Source organism: Psammomys obesus, unplaced genomic scaffold, assembly GCF_907164565.1.
Source record: "Psammomys obesus unplaced genomic scaffold, mPsaObe1.curated_primary_1811, whole genome shotgun sequence".
NCBI classification, from domain to species: Eukaryota; Metazoa; Chordata; class Mammalia; order Rodentia; family Muridae; genus Psammomys; species Psammomys obesus.
Genome location: NW_026596034.1, coordinates 28,460,201 through 28,479,415, shown reverse-complemented (window position 1 = coordinate 28,479,415; position 19,215 = coordinate 28,460,201). Strand labels below are relative to the sequence as shown.

At 40.3% G+C, this 19,215-nt stretch overlaps 1 protein-coding gene across 1 annotated transcript in view; it reads right to left on the bottom strand.

Moving 5' to 3' along the window:
• Cntnap4 (contactin associated protein family member 4) overlaps nt 1–19,215 on the bottom strand; it is a 255,126-nt gene that overhangs the window by 32,204 nt on the left and 203,707 nt on the right. The window contains exons 11-13 of the mRNA XM_055621422.1: nt 18,050–18,156; nt 14,167–14,286; nt 3,545–3,742 (exon numbers count right to left, since the gene is read on the bottom strand). Of these exons, the coding sequence (XP_055477397.1) occupies nt 3,545–3,742; nt 14,167–14,286; nt 18,050–18,156 (425 nt within the window). The remainder of the gene's footprint in view (nt 1–3,544; nt 3,743–14,166; nt 14,287–18,049; nt 18,157–19,215) is intronic.

The window sequence follows — 19,215 nt, the reverse complement described above, 5'->3', positions numbered from 1 at the left end:
CATGCACATGGAGGCCAGAGAACCCTTCAAGAATTGGTTCTCTTTTAACAACTGTATCCCACCGATAAAATTCTGATCATCAGGCTTGCTGGCAAGTGCTTTTGCCCAACAAATCATTTTATCAGCCTTTCCTAAGTGTTTTAAAGCCATCAAATACATTTGTGTCTATCTAAGCCTTCCGAAAGAGTAACTAAATAATTTAAATAAGTGTATAAATGAATTTTTAAAAACATAAGACATATTTTTTAATTAAATAAAACCATCCTAGTTATGTTCTGTCTCCCATAGTTAAACCCTTAATCAACCTGAGTATCCCCAGAGACCATCCCTGCAGAGAGCTGAGTCACAAATTCTCATCTGCTGAAAACATATGTTCATAATACTCCACCATACTGATACTTGGTTACGTCACTGTCATCGCTAGAAACTGCGAAATCCCTGCAATCGGAGGGTCCAGGTTTAAGGCTGCCTTCCTGTTCCTCCATTTTGCCTTTCCTGTTGGGGCTTCAGCATCTAAATTGTTGTCTCTTAGTTTCTCCACCTCGGAGAAATGCTGAGAAAAACAGTAATTAGCAATCATCAGTCACCATTGCCCTCTGGTCCACAGCCTTCTGGGATTGACTGTTTTCTTTGCCAATGTGATGGTTAGTGTTGGCTGTCAACTTGTCAGGATCTAGAATCTCAACCTTCCTAGTGCTGCATCCCTTTAATACAATTCCTCATGTAGTGGTAACTCTCAACAATAAAATTATTGCCATTACTATATAGCTGTAATTTTGCTACTGCTGTGAATCATAATGTAAATATCTGATATGTAGGATATCTGATATGTGACACCCTTGAAAGGGTTGTTCAGCCTCCAAGGGGGTTGTGACACACAGGTTGAGTGATCTAGAAGGAATACTTCCAGACAAACTTGTGAAGAAGCATCTAGATTTGGAAAGTTTCTGGGCATGCTTGGCAGGCAGGTTAGCTGAGATGGAAAACCTTCAAGATTGGTGGCACCTTTCCTTGGGCTGGGTCCTTGACTAAATACAACAGAGAAAGCCAGCTGAGCACCAGCATTCACCATTGGCTCTCTCCTGTGTGGGGGTGTAATGTTCCCAATTGCCACTAGGACTCCCCACCACCATGACTGTACCCTCAAACTGTGAGCCAGAATAAACTCTTTCTCCCTTACCTTGTTTTTGTCAAAGTGTTTTATCACAGCAATAGGGAAATAAATAGAAGCAGTACAGTCTCAAGCTCCGCTCGAGTACCTTGGAAGGTTTTGCTGGTACCAAAGGTGTGAAAGCCATTCTGCTTACTTCACACCCTGCTTTGTATCACCTTTGGGGTTCCCGTCTGTTGGTTTGATTAGCCTGTGACTCACTTTTGATTTGGGTGGTTTTCTTCCCTTATGTTTCCTTGAGTTAGTTAAAGAATGAAAATTATACCTATTCGGTGAGTACATCATGATAGAGTGTGAATTGATTGGAACTGTCTAGCTATCGTCAAATCTATCAGTTTATAAAGTTACATGCATGCGTTGTTTGTGCATGCAATGCACAGTGCTTTTCTCCTAGTACATTTCAAGTATAAAATATGCTGTTATTAACTGTAGTTGCCATGCTGCGCCTGAGCAGCCCAGCTGTTAATCATCCTGTGATCAGCACCCTTCCAACCCGTCCTCCTGTTCTTAAGTAGCCACTTTTCTAGTCTCTGTATCTATGAACTTGGCCTTTTCATGTTCTATATACAAATAAGAGGATACAGTGTTTGTGTTTTTGTGTTTGGCTTATTTCCCTTTGCATAATGGCTTCTACCATCTCAAAGAGCTTCTCATGGCTACTACAGCATTAGTCATGATATCCAAGGTACCTAAGCACCTTGACTGTCCACTGGTGGTGGGCTGGGCAAAGTAAATGTGCTATATGCACAATGGAATATTAGCCAGTTAAAAAAATGAACAGAAGGGAATCCTGCCATGTGTGGTGAGGATAATCACACAGATCATTATGCGACGTGAAATAACATAAATATTCATATCTCAGATCCTGAAAATTCAACTTTATCTAAGAACGAAGGCCAGACCGTTGTGCAGAAATTATAAGAGTTACTCACATGTGATGAGAGAGCTAACATCCTGTTCTAGGCCTCTCGTTGACCAGAAACAGAAATGAGGTGGAGGAAGCTTTGATTCATCAAGAAAATAACTTCTCTGGAAAGGTGCCACCAACACAAGCAGTGCTTGGTGTAGAATGACATGCCTGACCTGACAGGCTAGAATGGAGCCCCTTTCATCCTCAGCCATTCTTTGTGATTATAGCGAAACTACAGAGCCTGGAATGTCACAAAGAATGGCCTTCGTTCTTAGATAGAGTTGAATTTTCAGGATCTGAGATCTGAATTGGAACCAGCAAGATGGAATTGAATGAACAGAAGACAAAATGAGAACTTTCTGGGAAAGAGGAAAAGGAGAAGGGAGCTTTGTAGAGAAAAACAATCCTACAGCAGGTGGGCAGAGAGTAAGTAGAAAAGAAATTAAACTGGAAGAGGAAAAGCCAGATGTCTGATATCTGTCAACTGTGCCCTCAACAACTATCTGGAATTGAAGCCCATGTTAGAATAATGTACAAGAGTCCAGACGGTGACTCTGTGGAGCATATATCTTAGATTCCTACTTTCTCAAGAAAAATATACCCTAATATTACAGCTCCAAAGCACTGGGCTGTAGAGTGTATGCAAGATGGGTCTGGGGACATGCTGTCCTTGGATCCAAGCAGAAGAGTTTGTGTGGAACACATGAGCAGAAAAAAAGGCAGTTGAACATTTGAAAGAAAAGACATCCAAGTAGAAGCAAGGCTTCTGAAGGGTTGATTTTCTCCATAAAGATGGATCTATTAGATGATTCTAAGTCATGGTAAAATGGTGAGAAGACAATTTGCTTGCCTCAGAACAATGTCATCAAAGTCTCTTCTAAGGCAGAAGATGTGATGGCCAGGCTGGTCTAGCGTTATGAAGTGTGCTAAAGGAGAAGGTATATTGCCCCAGACAGAGCTGAGACCCGTTCATGTGGATTTCTGTTCTCTGCTTGAGCAGCTGAATCCACCGTTTCTAGCAGCCTCTCCTAATTTTCAGCTATACCTTGAGGCTGGCTGTCAACAGTTCATGTGAAGAGAGAGAGAGAATAGTCACTTTGAGAAAACTAAGTCATATTTGTATTAGCTCTCATCTTTGATAAAATAAACCTATGTGGTACTTGTTCTTTAGGGGGATAAACACTGTCTCCGTTCATCTAGTATCAGAATGAAGCCTTAACTGCACAGTTATCCGATTAAGGCCGGGAGGAGAGTCAGAAAGTAATCAGGGCTTTGAACAAAGCTCGGTGTAAATTGACCTTGTACTTTTCTCCAGGCAAAAGCGTCTATGAGATTCCAGACCGTGATATGCTTGCTAAGTGGGCAGAACGTCAGTGCCTCGGTGGAATTAAGATCCGCAGGAGCTAGTTGAGCAAGCACGCAGTGCACCCCGGGAAGCGTGTCGGGTGCCTCAGTTTACTCACCTTGCTGATTAACGAGCCGTGACTTCTTGCAGTAATAGACAAGCTCCTGTTGGCAGTGCTCCGCGCGGTTGATGGAGGCCTGGAGCTGTTCCATGCTGGCCACGTACTCAAAAACCCCAGTGTGGGGGTTCTCAGAATGAGCGTTCCTGACCCTCATTAAATCGGAGCCATTGTGCTGGATGACGGTCCACGCCGTTTCTTGTATGCAGAAATGGGGGAAGAAAGAGAGGAGACCATCACTAGTCTGCAAAAGTTAAAATAAATAAAGAAAATCAAAATCATCTTCTCTCTGAGGTAGTTTCCTAGTCATTAAATCTCTCTGAGAGGCAGAAGCAACACAAATGGAACCTCAAGTTTTTCAAATAACAACGTGACTCCCCTCCCTGAAATGTATGCTAATACCATACATTTGTCATGATTTTGTTTATGTTTTGTTATTTAACCACAGCAATAAAATTATTAGGAAATCGGAATTACTGAATTTTTGTAATTATGTTCATTTAACGAAATCTGATACTCTAGCCTCTTAAAGACACATCACTTAACTTTTCTTCAAAAAAAGATAAAAAGGCTACATGTTCTAAGTGTAAAATATTATTTTTAAACATGTATAATTACATGTTACAATGTGGGAAAAGGTGCACATGATGAGTAAAGTAGCTTTTACTATGTGATGTAAAAAATAAAATTGTTTACTTTTATAGTTATTCATGTTACTAGCCAAAATGATGTCAAATGTTTAATCTCTCTTTAGCCAATATGAGTGTATATCATTTTCTTTCTTTTTAAAATTCTCTGTGTGTGTGTGTGTGTGTGTATGAGTGTGGGCATCCTTGAAGGCCAGAAGAGGGCATCAGGTACCCTGGAACTAGAACTATAGGCAGTTGTGATTCAATGAATATGTCAAATTGGGGAAGAGCAGTAATAAATTATAAAATTTCCCCCTCTGTTTAGCTAACATAGTCACAAAAATCAGCAATAGAAACAAGGGGCAGAGGGTCAAGTTCGACAGTTTCCATACCCATCACTCCCGTCGTTATCCAAATGGAAAAGTGAGTGAAATAAGACAGGAAAAAATTCAGTGTTCATTGCCTTCCGTTTGTGGATCATTATTTTCTGTGAAGTGGCTGCTGGTACTTTCATTTTTCCTTTATGTTGCAGCTTAGCATAGGCTGCAATCAGCAGGATGTTTCTCTCCAGAAGGTAATAATATGGAAGCTAACAAAATTAATTATGGGTGGCATGCAGAACAGGGTAAAGGTCATCAGACGGGGCTGCGAAGCTGGCATGCGTCCGTGCCCTTCAGAAAGTGCAGTAAAGAATAAAAATCCAAGCCTTCACTTCCAAGTTTGAAATGAATTGGCGGAAGCAGTCAATAGGCAAGGTCAGAAATCCTACAGTTTGTGCTGACTGGCCATAGCTGTTGGAAGTTTAAGGTTATAATTACCAGGAGCCTCCAGTCAGCCTGGGCTCTGTCAGCCTGGGCTCTTATTGTTCAACAGAACCAATGGCCTTTTCTTGGGGTGAATCTGCTGGTGTGCATGAAAAAGCTTAAGGCTGGCTGAGTAGCTTCCAGAGGAGCCGAACAATGAGTCTGCCTGGAGCCTTTGTTTCTGGGCCTTTAGGGTCACATTAAGAGGGACCTCTTTATAGTTCAGACTCCCTGTTTTTTTAATTTTATTTATTTATTTTTCTAAAGGGACTGAAAAGAGCTAAAGCCATCATGCATGGCTGCTATTCAATGGCAGCTCGAATAAATGTTTCCTTTAGGAAATACTGAAGCCGGCAGGTCTTCAGAGGTTCTATAAGGGATCCTATTTTCTGATACAGAATGCTACTAAGTGTGAGGTTGATAAGAAGTTGCGCTTAGCAGACCCTCTAGATCTCCAAGGCAAGGCAGACATGAAATCATCTGAGATTTTCAGCAACGGAAGGAAGGGCTCCGGCAGCAAGGTTTGGAATCACCTGAGCAGGTTTTCCCAGGGGCTGGCTTAGAGTCACTTTCCTGGTCATTCAGACATGATATGGTAGCTGAGATCTCTGGCATGCCTTTAGAAATAATAATCAGAAAATGAAAGGGCCACAGAATTTGTAGTGATTGATTTTACTGGGCACTCTCAGTTTGAGATCATTGACATTATTTCACGTGCTAATTGTGGGGTCACCAGCACACAGCTTGGCACATGCAAAGGGCTTGTGCTGAGGAAATCATCAAATGAGGAGACATGAATAGAATGGTGTGGTATCTAGGTTAGAACACAGCCCAGTAGGTCATCTCGCTTTTATTTGTGGTGGCTCAGAAGCTTCCATTACCACTGAACTGTTTCATAACACTCTAAGGTACAGACAAAAGAGAGGATGGCAAACTCCCATGAAGTTTGAACTTGTGAAAGGTCTCTGGTGGCGCTCTACTTTCAAGCTAATGACTGGGTCTGCCATATGCACAAATAGCTACCTCCATCTCTCATCTATCCATCCATGATCTACCCATCCATCACATATCTACCTATCATTTGTTCACCTGCCATTTATCAACTATCATCTATGTATTCATCTATAATTTATCGTCTATGTATCTATTACCTGTCTTATGCCTAACATATATCCATCTATCAGCTATGTATCATTCATCTATATATCTATTATTCATCCATCTATAATCTATCTTCTATCTAAAACCTATCCATCTGTCTTTTACCTATCCAGCAGACATCAACATATTATATATTCACCCATTTATCTGCCTATCCATATATCCAATCATTTATAATCTAACATCCATTCATCAATGTCTATCATCTATCCATATATCATCTACCTATCCTTTATCACCTAGATATTCATCTCTAATCTTTCATCTATCTTATCTACTCATTCACAATTGTATCAACCATCCATTTATAATCTAATCTATGTACCTATCTATCATTTCTCTATCTATCGCCAATCACACATTCACGTACCATCAATTCATCTATGATCTATTTGTCACGTACTAGCCTTCTCTCCCCTACTACTTACCTATCAGCCTGTCCTAACTGACCCGGAAGTACTCTTTATTGGGGGCCATTTCTCATAAGGAAACTTAGTAGCTTCTGCTCCTCACATCCCAGTTTCTCGCAAGCCATGACACTGAGTGCCAGATGGACTTGTGTGTGCTGCAGCTGAATCACAAGACAGGAGCCCAGACCTGTGAGACACACATCCTCTAAAGGATGACTGGCACACCTTCCCTCCCTAACGGGAGAAGGACCGTGACTCTGGGATACAGCAAATCTGTATCAGGGAAGTTACAAATCCTTAGACATTAATTACCCCCGAGAGTGGGCAGCGGACAAGCCTTTAAATCTCTCCAGCACAATTTACGATCTGTAACTTGCAAGACGAATTTACATTTGACCATCTTTCAACCTCACAGTCGTTCTGTGGGTGTGTTTGCTGTTTTGTTTGGCTGTTGCACTCGTAGCTGTTGTCAGTTCCTCGGACTTTCTTGGAGAGAATAACATTGTTTCCTTACAAGTTTTTAGTAATCCCCATGGCTAGACAAGCCACTACCATTTGATTGACAGTCCATTGACTTGCCTCCCCTGCAGTGGAAGAAGCCAGTGTGGCCTCCCTTTACACCATCAGATTAATAGCCCTAATGTGTACATGTGTTTGTTATTTGATTTCTCTTCTGAACTGGCTTTAACAGAGTACCCATCTCTTCGTTAATGATATAGTCAACAAAAATCTCAACAAAATGTGCTTTCAAGTATTTACCTTTATGCCTGTTTTAGAGTCATGCTTTTCATTTCCTAAAAATTATTCCTTGCTAAATGCAACAAGAGTTATGGAGTAAGGCGACGCAGGGCAATGAACAAATAGAGATTGCTGAAACAGGCAGAAAAATCTATGGAGTTAAAAAAAAAATAGAATGGTAATTTGAGTTTGCCAGTGTCTCTCCCCGAAGAGATTTCTAATACTATGAATTGTAAATAAAGCTACTGAGTAATTAAGGCCTTGATTTACCTGAGGCTGACTGCTATTTTTTAGGGTGATAACAGTATAAAGAAAAAAAAAAAAAAACTGCTGTTTAAGCAACATGGTCGCAAAGCTGTGTTGCCTCGTGTTTAATAGCTGAGGGTGATAGATGTGCTAAAGACTGGGAAGAGCAGGTAGGGAGTGCTGCCTTCTGGAAAGCAAGAGAGAAGGAAAGTAGGGCCAGCCGGCACACGGTGTACAGCCTTCAACAAAGGGTCCCTGCTAACCTGAACGGCTCCTAAGGAGTCACTGACGCTAAAATCTCCAACGTAAAACCAATCGTGCTAGTTGTGTGAGACCTAACACCCTTGTCTTGTTGTTATAGTAGCACTGAGGGTCCCTTAAGTGAAAGCTCTTTATTCCTACACACACACACACACACACACACACACACACACACACAAAAGGAAGTCTCCTTCCTTAATCATTTATTTAGTTGAGCAGATCAACAAAGTGGGTAAGATACTACCCCTCTGGAAGACGGGTTTAGATTACACCCTAGTTAAGAGATAAGAGAAACAATTGCCTGTTTAATGAGATAATCGCTTTACCACCCCAAAATTCCCATCCGCCAGTGCAGTCCCTATGAGCTACCATGAGGTTCTGTTGGATACGTCCGGATTTCTGTGCCGTGACTCCGAAAAGACTAACTTCCCCTTCTGGCTCTTTCTTTCAGAGGCCGGCACAGCCTATGCACTGTCTCCGGTACTTCGGGCTTTGTTTTCCACGCCTCAAGTTCTCCTCCCTGCCCAACCTCCACGCCTGCCACGGGGCTGACCTACATCCCAAAAGAGCATAGTTCTCTCATTCTCTCTCCCGATGTCCCACCTTTGAATCTGGAAAAAACTTCACCTTCAAACTCTCGCTCAGTCTGAGAATCTCGTACTTTGAATTTGGCAAAACCTGAAAGCCACAGGCTTGGGACAGCTTTGGAAGCCATCAATTTATGGGAACTCAAGCTCCCCCGGAAAAACACCGTTTTTTTTTTTTGTTTGTTTGTTTGTTTGTTTGTTTGTTTTGTTTTTTTTCTCAAAGAAACCCTGAGATTCCCACATCATTATGATAAAATCACACCAAGCTGCTTGTTAAGAAGGCAGAGATTCGAGCCCAGAAACCACTACAGTACAGCAGGAAATAGGGAGTTGAAGGCACAGAATTTCCATTTGCCAAGGGTTCGAGAGCCATCACTTTGGCTACCACTGAAGCAATTTTCTGTACAATGCAATGTTTGGTAAAGAGAAACTTCTTAAGCCTAAAACAATTTCATTATAGCAAACAGTGAGTTTAGAATAGAATACGACTGTTCCACCTAACAGAAATATCCACAGGAACTCCTCTAATTCTATTTTTAAATTATATTTAGCATATTCAATTGGCAAAGAAATTTCAGTCCTTAATGTGAATTAAGAAGCTATCCATTCGAAATAGAGGTTTTTGTTTGCTTGTTTGTCAGTTAGCTTGCAATGCTTAGAGTTGTTTTAATCCACTTGGAATCATTTCCTCCACACTGATTTCAAACTTATCTCAGATTTCTAAGTCACACATTTGCAAGCTACTGATTCAGCATTGTGCCTGGTTTTCTTGACGGCTATACCTGATTTGGGTAACAAGAAGAGACAAGCAACGGGGCACTGATCAAAGGTGGGAAAGGCTTCAGGCTGCAAGAAAGAGGACCAAGATTTGAGTTCTTGCCTGTTCTGCCTGATAACACCAGCCTGCCGCACTGACGGTTGCTAACTCTTAGTCTCCTCATTTGCAAAAGTGAAAAACCAAGGAGACTTTTACACTGTAACATGCGTCTGCTTCTGGCTGGAGTTGTTATATTCTGAGTTGCCTCCTTTGTTGGACTATGTTTCAATATTCTGAGGTTCTAGAGACAAGGAGCCGTCCCTGAACAACTGTCTCTGCCCTCAACATCTGGCAGATGTAATTCAGTAATTTCCATGCGGTGATACATGCCTGAATTATTATCCATAGTAGCATGCAAGATAGTTGATCCCATCATTTATAGATCTTCACTATTTGTGAGTTCACCCACTTGCTAAAAATTTATTTGTAACCCCAACATTTTCTAGTCATTTGTAGTCATGCACAGAGTAGCAAAAAAATTGGAATTCAGCTAGAGCTGAAGAAACAGCTGCTCCCAGCCTCCTGTTTCAGTTCTCATATTGGAAATGAATGTAGTTATGGTCTATTTTGTAATCCTTCCCCTTCTCTCTTTTGGTTGATGATATTGCTGTTTAAAATGCCCCTTAATACTGCTGAGGTGCAGAGAATCGTCATTAAGCCCGATCCATGATTTAAACATAAAACACGTTAGGTTAGCTCTGCTCAGCATTGAGTTACAATGCTTTAGGCCACAAATTCAATGTTCATGAATCACAGATATCTTTCCCTCATCGCTCCCTCCCTCTCCGTTCTGTGTGAGTGCGTTTGTGTGTGTGTGTGTGTGTGTGTGTGTGTGTGCTCATGCGTGTGAGGACATGTGTACGTGTGCATGTGTGTAAAGTCTTTAACCTTAAACACATATAAAACAAGATTAACTATTGATCTATTGAGGAGAATGCTGTTACCAGAGGCTCTTGAAAACCTATCTTACTACGTTCCTCTTAGGAGCAATGATTTAGTATTTTTTAATCTAATGTCCATAGTGACTTTATGGAACACGACTACCACAAATCAAAAAATGACTCTCCTATCTTGCGCTCTGCTGCTGCTGCTGCTGGGGTGTGTGTGTGTGTGTGTGTGTGTGTGTGTGTGTGTGTGTGTGTGTTTCTGGAAGCCTCGGAGAACAGATAATTTATTAATTTACAGAGATCTTATTTTCAGAATCACAACTAATACCTCATATGTAGACAAATAGCTCATGAAGCATTCATAGGAACATTGATTTTTTATAGCTTTGCAGGGCATTACAGTTAATTCTCACTGTCCTATAAGAACTGCACAAGTTTAAAAATTAATTTGGACACTCAAGCACATATCTTACATGGACAGAGTCATCCCTTGTTGTATGTGGACTCTTTTCACTGGCACTGTGTCTAAGTTTACAGAGCAGATCAATCTGTACACACAAAAATCCGAGAGCCATATATCGAGAACAGCAACTCCAAATCTGTGCATACACAATAATCATTTGAAAAGACTGTCCATGGTCCTATGCCCCTCCTGACATCTGGGAAAGAAACCCTTGGTGACTGTTTGGGAATATGTGGCCGACAGACTGTGCAGGGACACAGCAGAGATAAGCTTGTCGAATCAGCATGTGTTTTAGATTGGTTTGTTCTCTAGAACAGTTTCCTCAGCGGTTGCCAATTCATGACGCCACCAAGCAGTATGTCTGAAAACTCTCGAAAGATAATGCTCTACAGTAATTCTTAGGCCAGAAAAATCAAGAGCCCAGGCTTAACCACTGCCCTGCAGTTTTCAGAATTATGTATTAACATAGATGTATTGTTGCCCCCGATCCAGCCATCTCCTTCACTCCGTGTTTGACTGTGTGGCAGACATCTTCAACTCGAAATGAGTTAAACGAAGTTTCTGCTGTCTGCTCAAACCCTCTTCTGATCCCATCTGATCCCATGCAAACGCTTCGGTTGCCCAAGTAGATTACGGTTCTTTGTGTTTTCTTATAGTTCATATGTATCCCACACACAAAGCTAGTCTTCTTCCCCATCTGCATTGGCAATGGTCAAGGGCAAGAGCACTGTCATCAGCCTGTCCGTGGACATGTGCTGGGATGATTTGAATGAATTGCCCCCCATAAGTCTCTGGCATTTGAATACTTGATCCCCAGCTGGTTGTTTTGTTTTTAAAACGTTTTGTTGTTGCTGTTGTTGTTTGTTTGTTTGTTTGTTTTTGACAAGATTAGCAAGTGTGACCTTGTTGGGGGAAGCATGTCACTGAGGACAGGTTTTGTGATTTCAGAAGATGCTGCTGTCACTTTGAGTGGGCTCTCTGCTTCCTGTTTGTAGTGTAAGATGTGTGTTCCTGGCTGCTGTTCCCAGCTACCTGCTGCCTCTGCTCTGCCATCTTGGAATCTCTCCCACTAGAACTGTAAACAACCTACCCTCACCAAAAAAAAAAAAACCCTCCTTTCTTCTGTATGTTGCCTTAGTGCTACCAAAATAACGAGAAAGTAACTAATATAGCCTAGCTTTCTAAAGGGTCTTCTAACTTTAACTCTGTATCTCTCTCTCTTATCCTTGCCCCTGGACAGGCTTCTGTGAGAGCAACCACGGCCCCATCAAGGGAGTTCAGGTTGTGCACATTACATGGTACTGTGCTTGAAGTGCGCCAAAATTATCTTGTCTCACTTAGCGCAATACCCAAAGACCTTAAGGCACTGTGGTAAGGGCCCCATAGTTCTCTCTCTTCTTCTGCCCTCTAGTTGAATCTCTCCTCATCTTTCACTATGCCTCACTCACTGGCCATCCTCAAGCTAACCTGGCTTTATTACTGGTTTCTGAATATGCCTTGGCATTTGCTATCACTTCTATCTGGCAGTCTCTTTCTTAGATATTCACGACTATAAATCTTCCTCTACAATGAATGACTCAATTCAGAATCGCCTCTTTGCCTTTGCTATGCTTCCCTTTGCTTCAATGGCTGTCCTACCACAGCACTGTGCAGTGTAACTTCCTGCCCTGAAATTTTCTATGCCATGATGATAGCACACTGCTTCCTAGCCACAGGTGACTCAGCAGTTATTTGGATTTTTTTTTTTGCAACTATTTGGTTTTAGTTAAAGTACTTATATTTGCTTACATTGGTAAAATACATTTGAATTTACTGAACCTTGAAATTAATGTTAATTAACTTAAGTCATATGTGGCTGGCATATGAGACAAAACAATACACCTGGAATTCATCTTTCGGTATGTGATAAAGAATAGCTATATCTTCTTTTTTGATGTTTATATACTATTTCCCTTGGTGTCAAATGTTGAGAAGGTTATCTTTCTCTCATTGCCTATCAGTATCACCTTGGTAAATGTCAGTTATCTAGATATGAGTGTATCAGCTTATGAAGTCATTCTTTTGTTCTATTTACCAATATTTATACCTGATAGAACTGAGTTCTTCAGCACTGTTCTTCAAGACTGGTTTTTTTATGACCTTTTCATGTGTGCCCATGAAGTATAAAATCTGCATATCCGTACTCACCAAAACAATCACACCAACCTACAAACAAACACCCTGCTGGAATTTTAATTTACGTTTGTGCTAAAAATCAATATCAATCTTGCAAGAACTGACATTTTACAATGTGGAGTCTCTTAATTAATGAAAATTTTATATTCCTCTATACCTCTAGGATTTTAAATCATATAAAGAGTATTTTATATTTATCTGTTAGAAGCCTTGCATATTCTCTATTGAATTTATTGCCATGTGTTTGAGAGTTTTAAGGCTGTTGGAGATACAATCTTCTAAAAGGTCATTTTCTAATTGCATAGTACTGGTATCTAGAAACAAACAATTTTATGTTAACGTAGGATCCAGTAATTAGTGTTAATTAAAAGTGTTTACTAGGGTACTTCAGAGTATTTTTAATATCTAAGTTAACAATCTATGAATAGTGAAAATTATACACCGTATTTTCCCTTTCTTATGATTTCTCATCCTCTTATGTTGGCTAAGATCTTCCAGCAGTGGTGAACAAAATTATCTTCACGCTGGCAAGAGGGGAAGTTCTCAGTGTTTACAGGCTGTTACCTATGTTTAAAGATGTTTGTGAACACTCTGTTTCTTTTTGAATCATTGGTAGATGTTGAATTTAATCAAACACATTTTTCTATGACTGTTAATTTATGTCTGTATTTATGTAGAATAATAATTTTAGAAAACAAATAAATTTCATAGCTGCACATATTTTAAACAATGATGATTGTTTTTTTTCCAGATCTTTCTATTCTGGCCATCGATTTCTCTGACAAAGGCTTGTGTTTTGAGACATAATAGGAAACAACTATTATTAGATATACTGCTCAGATACCATATGCACACAGACTAACAATATTGTAAATTATTAACATTTAGCTAACACAACTGTTCAATATTTATGTTGCCCTGTTACTAAATAGTTCTGTGATGGTTAGTTTTTATTGTCAACTTGCCAGTCTAGAATCTCCTGGGAAAAGTGTTTCCATGAGGGATTATCTAGATCAGGTTGATCTGTGTGCCTATCTGTGGGTGATTCTCTTCTGGAAAGACCTAGGCCACCATGTGTGGCACCGTTTCATTTGCTAGACCGTGTAAGAGTAGTAAAAGTTGGCTGAGCACGAAGCATGGCTGTATTCATGCTCTCCGTCTCTGGCCGGGGATGTGATGCAACTAGCTGCTTCAAGCTTCTGTTGCCATGGCTTCCCCCAAGGATAGACAATAATCTAGAATTATAAAGTAAAATAAATCCTTTCTCTCCTAAGTTGCCTTTTGTCAGGGCGTTTTATCACAGCAACAGAAAAAGGAAATAGAAAAAAATACCCACTTCAATCATGCTGCAAATTAGACCAACGTTGTATTTATTTCATTTGAGTTTTTGTGCAATTAGTCCGTTACAGCAGATTTAGCTAGCAAATGGAAGAATGTTAGCTCACCAGTCATGTTGCAGTATAGGAGGAATGGTTGCAGAGGGCCACTTCCATCTGAGTCGATGTAGTAAAATCCAGAAGCATTTCCTTGGTGCTTATAGGCTTCGCATGACTGCTCATAGACAGCTGAGAGAGAGAGAGAAGAGAAAGACATCATAAATGAAATAACACGAAACAAATCTCTCAAATTTTAAAAAGATTTACAATAGATCCCCAAGTCTATGTGCAGCGCTAGCCAAGAGAACAGGTAACATTTATATTTTAAAACAAAATCCATCCTTCTTTTCTTTGCAAATTAATATAGATGAAAGAGATAATGTACAAAAAATGATGTTTTTTATCACCAAAGGAGAAAGGAGATTATTAGATCAAAATGAAAATTTAGCTTACTTTTATGGTAGGAAGAACTAGGGAAAAGGAGGGAGCTATTTAAATGTTAAGACCTTTGTAAGTATGATGTGGTATCCTGTGGTACCCATCCCAGAATATCTAATTATCACATCACCTTGTAATAACCTAGCATGTGAAAGTACAGGAGTGTGACCTTCAGAGAAAATCGGGTGTTGCCCAATAATTATGCAATGGGGACATTTAAAATAATTCCCAAACTATGCTACTTTGTCACATCAGCTTGACTAAAGGTAAACATTTTTCTTCAAAGGGGAAAAAATGATTTGCAAAGTTCCTCATCTATAGTTTTAAACGTAATTAGGAAACTTCTCTAATGCTATTTAATGAGCATTCAACGCAATTAAGATTCAAAGCAGAGGAAATATTCATATGAAATATGCCCCCAAGTGGTCTCATCGTGTTTTGATCCGTAATTGAATTTTTTATTATAGGAGTGTATAGCTGCCATGCATAAGGTTTGGTATTAACATCTGCGAAATGCACACTTCTCATTGAATGCCTGGTCAAATGTACCAGGAACTACCATTAGTCTTTTATTCCATGAAATCTGAAATAAAACAAATCCCTGGGTAGCCTCCCCTGAATCCATTGAAATTTTTTTGAGAATTGTGTTAATGAATGTTTAGACCATATCACATCACGGCTAATTTGTGCAAAGCTACAAATCTTTCAAATAATCCTGAAACTTTCCCTTCACATTACCCTACAATATGATGCTTTCATTTATGGCTACTTAAATTACATAGATGGAGACATAAGCACGCAGTGGTTTGTTGCTATATTTGCATTGTGCGCTGAAGTGAGCATGTAAAATGGTTGGTTTTATAGTTCGGGGAGCATATGCACATGAGCGTGAATGCCTTGAAAGCGGTTGCTAGACACGTACACGGAACTCTGAAATAGTGGTGTGCTCCCAAGAGCACACACGTGCACGAGGATAACAGACCTTTTGAAAATTTATTTCTCGTACGTTTTGAGATTTACTTTCATTATTTTTAATCACGTGAAGGTGTGGGACTGTGTGTGTATATGTGTGAATGCGTGCACATGTGACTGTGCGTACAGAGGCCAGAGGCCAGATACAGAGGCCACAGAAGCAGAGCTCCTCCAAGTTTGAGAAAACTGGTCTAGGTAATAGAAACTGAAGTCAAGTCCTCTGCAACTAAGCCCAGGCTTCAGGCCCATTGTTTTTAATAATATGTATGTGGGTGTGTGGTTGAGTCTATGCGCATGGATTCAGGGGCCGTTGGAGGCCAGAAGTGTTGGATCTCTTGGAAATGGAGTTGCAGAAGGTTGTGAGTTGCCTCAAGAGGGCACCGGGAGCAGAATTCAGATACCCTGCAAGAGCAGTAATCACGCTTAACTGATGAGTCATCTCTCCAGTCCCAGAAGAGAAACACTTTCGCTTTAATATTCACTGACTGACCTATGACAGGATGGTTATTTTCTAACTTAATCCTTCTCTTTCTTAAAGCAAACTCTCCTTATCAGTCCAGTCTAGCCCGGAAGCCGTGATGCCCCTGCCTTGGCCTGCCAGCTGCTGAGATTCTAATAGGATCTTTAGAAGACTTCATCTTTGCCTCTCCACAAGGACTAGCATCATCATCCTCACCCTGTTTCTCAGGACATGGCTAACAAAAGCCCTTCAGCTCCATTAAAGCAGCCTACTTGAGAACCTAATTGTTAGTTTTTGAATCACATCATGGGCCACATGTCAAATGGCCTTTTTATTTCCTGTTCAAGTTTCTCCTCAGAGCTTTTATTGTTTATGGTTACATTCATTTATCAATAACAGTAAAAGATGCAAAGTTGATTATAATGCATTCAATAGATTTCTAATAGGGATGGTAAATGACATTTAAAACATTGAAATACATTGTCTATCAATAGCTGAGTGACATGGTTGAGTAATTTGGCCTCTGGTGACAGGTTAGGAGAGGCTTCATCTCCAGTGGGCATGATTATAAAATCTGAGGAGATAATGCAGTAAATATCACCAATACCTGTCTATGACTCTTGATGGACAGGTAGGGCCAACAGGATCTCTTGAGAACAGTCTCCCTGCCCTTGAACTGAAGTTTCTTGGTGTCCTCTGCAGGGTGTCCAGGACTGAGAGCCTACGATTCTGATCCCCTCTCAAGTAAGGCCACAAAATAAAAGAGCTTTGTGGCTGACCTGCCCCAGGCGGTTGACTTTGTACTGAACGCTCTTGCTTCAAGTCAACTCCTGCTTCTGTGTTTCACAGAATTTGACTTCTAACATGAAACAGTGGAGATGGAAGACAGGTATTTGGGTTGCTCCCTTACTGAATAAGTGAACCACAAAAAAACATGAGGTTTACAGCTTAAGTGAATATTTCAGGAGAAAAAAATATGTACATAGTTTATAATATGTGGTCTGTAACCTCAGGTTTCGTGAGCTCATTCACAGACCCTCATTCTGCCTACACTCTCTAAAAAACCTTGGGAAGTTTATTAATATTCCTGAATTATACCTTGAGTTAGCTAGACCAATAACAGTACTGATCTAAGAGGGTGATGTCCGAATCAAATGAGCTGGCATGCATAAACACTAAATCTACACTTGGAATTTAGAAAGTTCTCAATAATATTAACTATGATTACTATAATTGTCTGACCCACCTAACTACCACCAACCTCCTTAAACAGATCTTAAGGAGAATTTAAGTAAGACTAAAGGCTTGCAACTCCCCAAAATTCACATAAAGAAGATTAATTCCTAGTAGGATGGTTTAGGGGAAGCACTTCTTGTCTTGGGAGAGGGGTGAGGTCATGAGAGTGGAGACTTCATGATAGGCAAGGGGATCCAGAGAGCATAGAAAGCACTAGTACTCTTGGGGCTGTGTGAGAACACAGAGAAGATGACAGCCGGTGAACCAGTAGGAAGGCCTTCACCAGAAGCCACGTCTTTGAACCCCCATGAACTTGAACCTCCAGCCACCAAACTATAAGAAACAAATTTAAACTGTACCAGGCAGTTTATGGTATCACTTATCAATTGGATTGTTGTATTGTTCTTGCTGAGGGAATCTCTATACCAGGATCCACCCCAGCCCAGCCCATTCAACGCTGCTTCTGAGGATATCTTCATTGCATAATATCAACAAGGAACCTCATAACTGATCGTTTTTCACCTATACTGAACATCTAGAAAGTTCTGAGTCAAATGCTGTCCAGGTCAAGAAACAGGTGTTCACACACTCTACATCTTACTGGATCATTTTCATCTCTTTAGCTTTCTGTATATATTTTTTGACCTTTCCAACTCTCTGACCCCTTTCTTTCTTGTTTTGTATTATGTATTTCCACTTTGATGATAAACTAGAAACCAAATAGATGCTGAAATTCAGGTTGTGTATCCCAGGATAAGGTCACGTGTGTTTCATAGGCACAGATACCAGAGAGAGCAATGCAAAGGAAGCAGAGGGCAGAAGAGCAAGCAGGCGTGTATTGCTTACAGTTGTGACAAGTGGCTCCTGTGTACCCTGTGTTTGTGCAGTTACAATGGAAGGTGCTCCAAGACTGAGAACATTCGCCACCATGCTCACAAGAGTTGGGCAAACACCTAAAAGAAAGAGAAGAAGCCGTTACTCATGGTGAGACACCATAGAGTACTGGTCATTCATACATGTGAAACAAGAATGTCAACCATGTGAGGAATACATTCCACATGACCAATGTGGTTACAGTCTGGTACTGAGACACTTGACTCACAGAACTAATCCTTGGGTCATTAATTTCCTTTGGGTTTGGCCAATACTCAAGTAGCTCTGGCTAATTAACCATGAACATGTCTCACCATATTCCAGCTCTTTATTTTGCCTATGTCATGTGCTGTGGAGTCAATACCAGCCAGAATATCAGAAGCTTACATGAAATAGCATCCCATCATTCTGAGTTACTATACTGCTTGAGAATGGGAAGGGAGACTGACTGAGAAAAGGGTGAAAGGAGCAGGAAGGGAGAGGAAAGGTTACCTTTATCCACTCAGTCCACAGATCTAGAAATGGCCAAGAATGCTCAGCATACGTTCATACATGCTAAACAGTGTTGGGTGTTCTCTGATGCTGAACCTAACTCACAAGGACTTCCCTGGTTACTATAAATTTCCAAGACAAGTTTCTACCCTACTCAACAACTACCAAGCACTGTGGGTTTACCCGCTTGAGGTAGCTCAGTCCCAACATTAAATCCTAATACTTCCTTTTAATCACAACCCATATTTGAGAAGCCATATCATAAATAATTTATTTAAAAAAAAATAGAAGACCCATGTGAAACAACAGGGAACAAAAAGAGTAAGCCTAGCACATCATATGATCTGATGCTAGACTTTGACTTTGAAAGGTTTTACAAGGTCCAAATAGGTCAGCAGTCCAGGGACTAAACAATTGTGTTAAATTGAAATATTTCCTTTAATTTACATGCATCGCTTTACCTTAAAAAGACCATTGTATATATTTATTGAAGAGGGCATGATGCTACAGATAATAAAACTGTTGTTTAATGAAGCAGATTAACATATATGTCATAGCTAGTCAATTTTTAAGGATTTACTTTATTTTTAATGGTGTATTTGTGTGTGTGTGTGTGTGTGTGTGTGTGTGTGTGTGTGTGTGTGTGT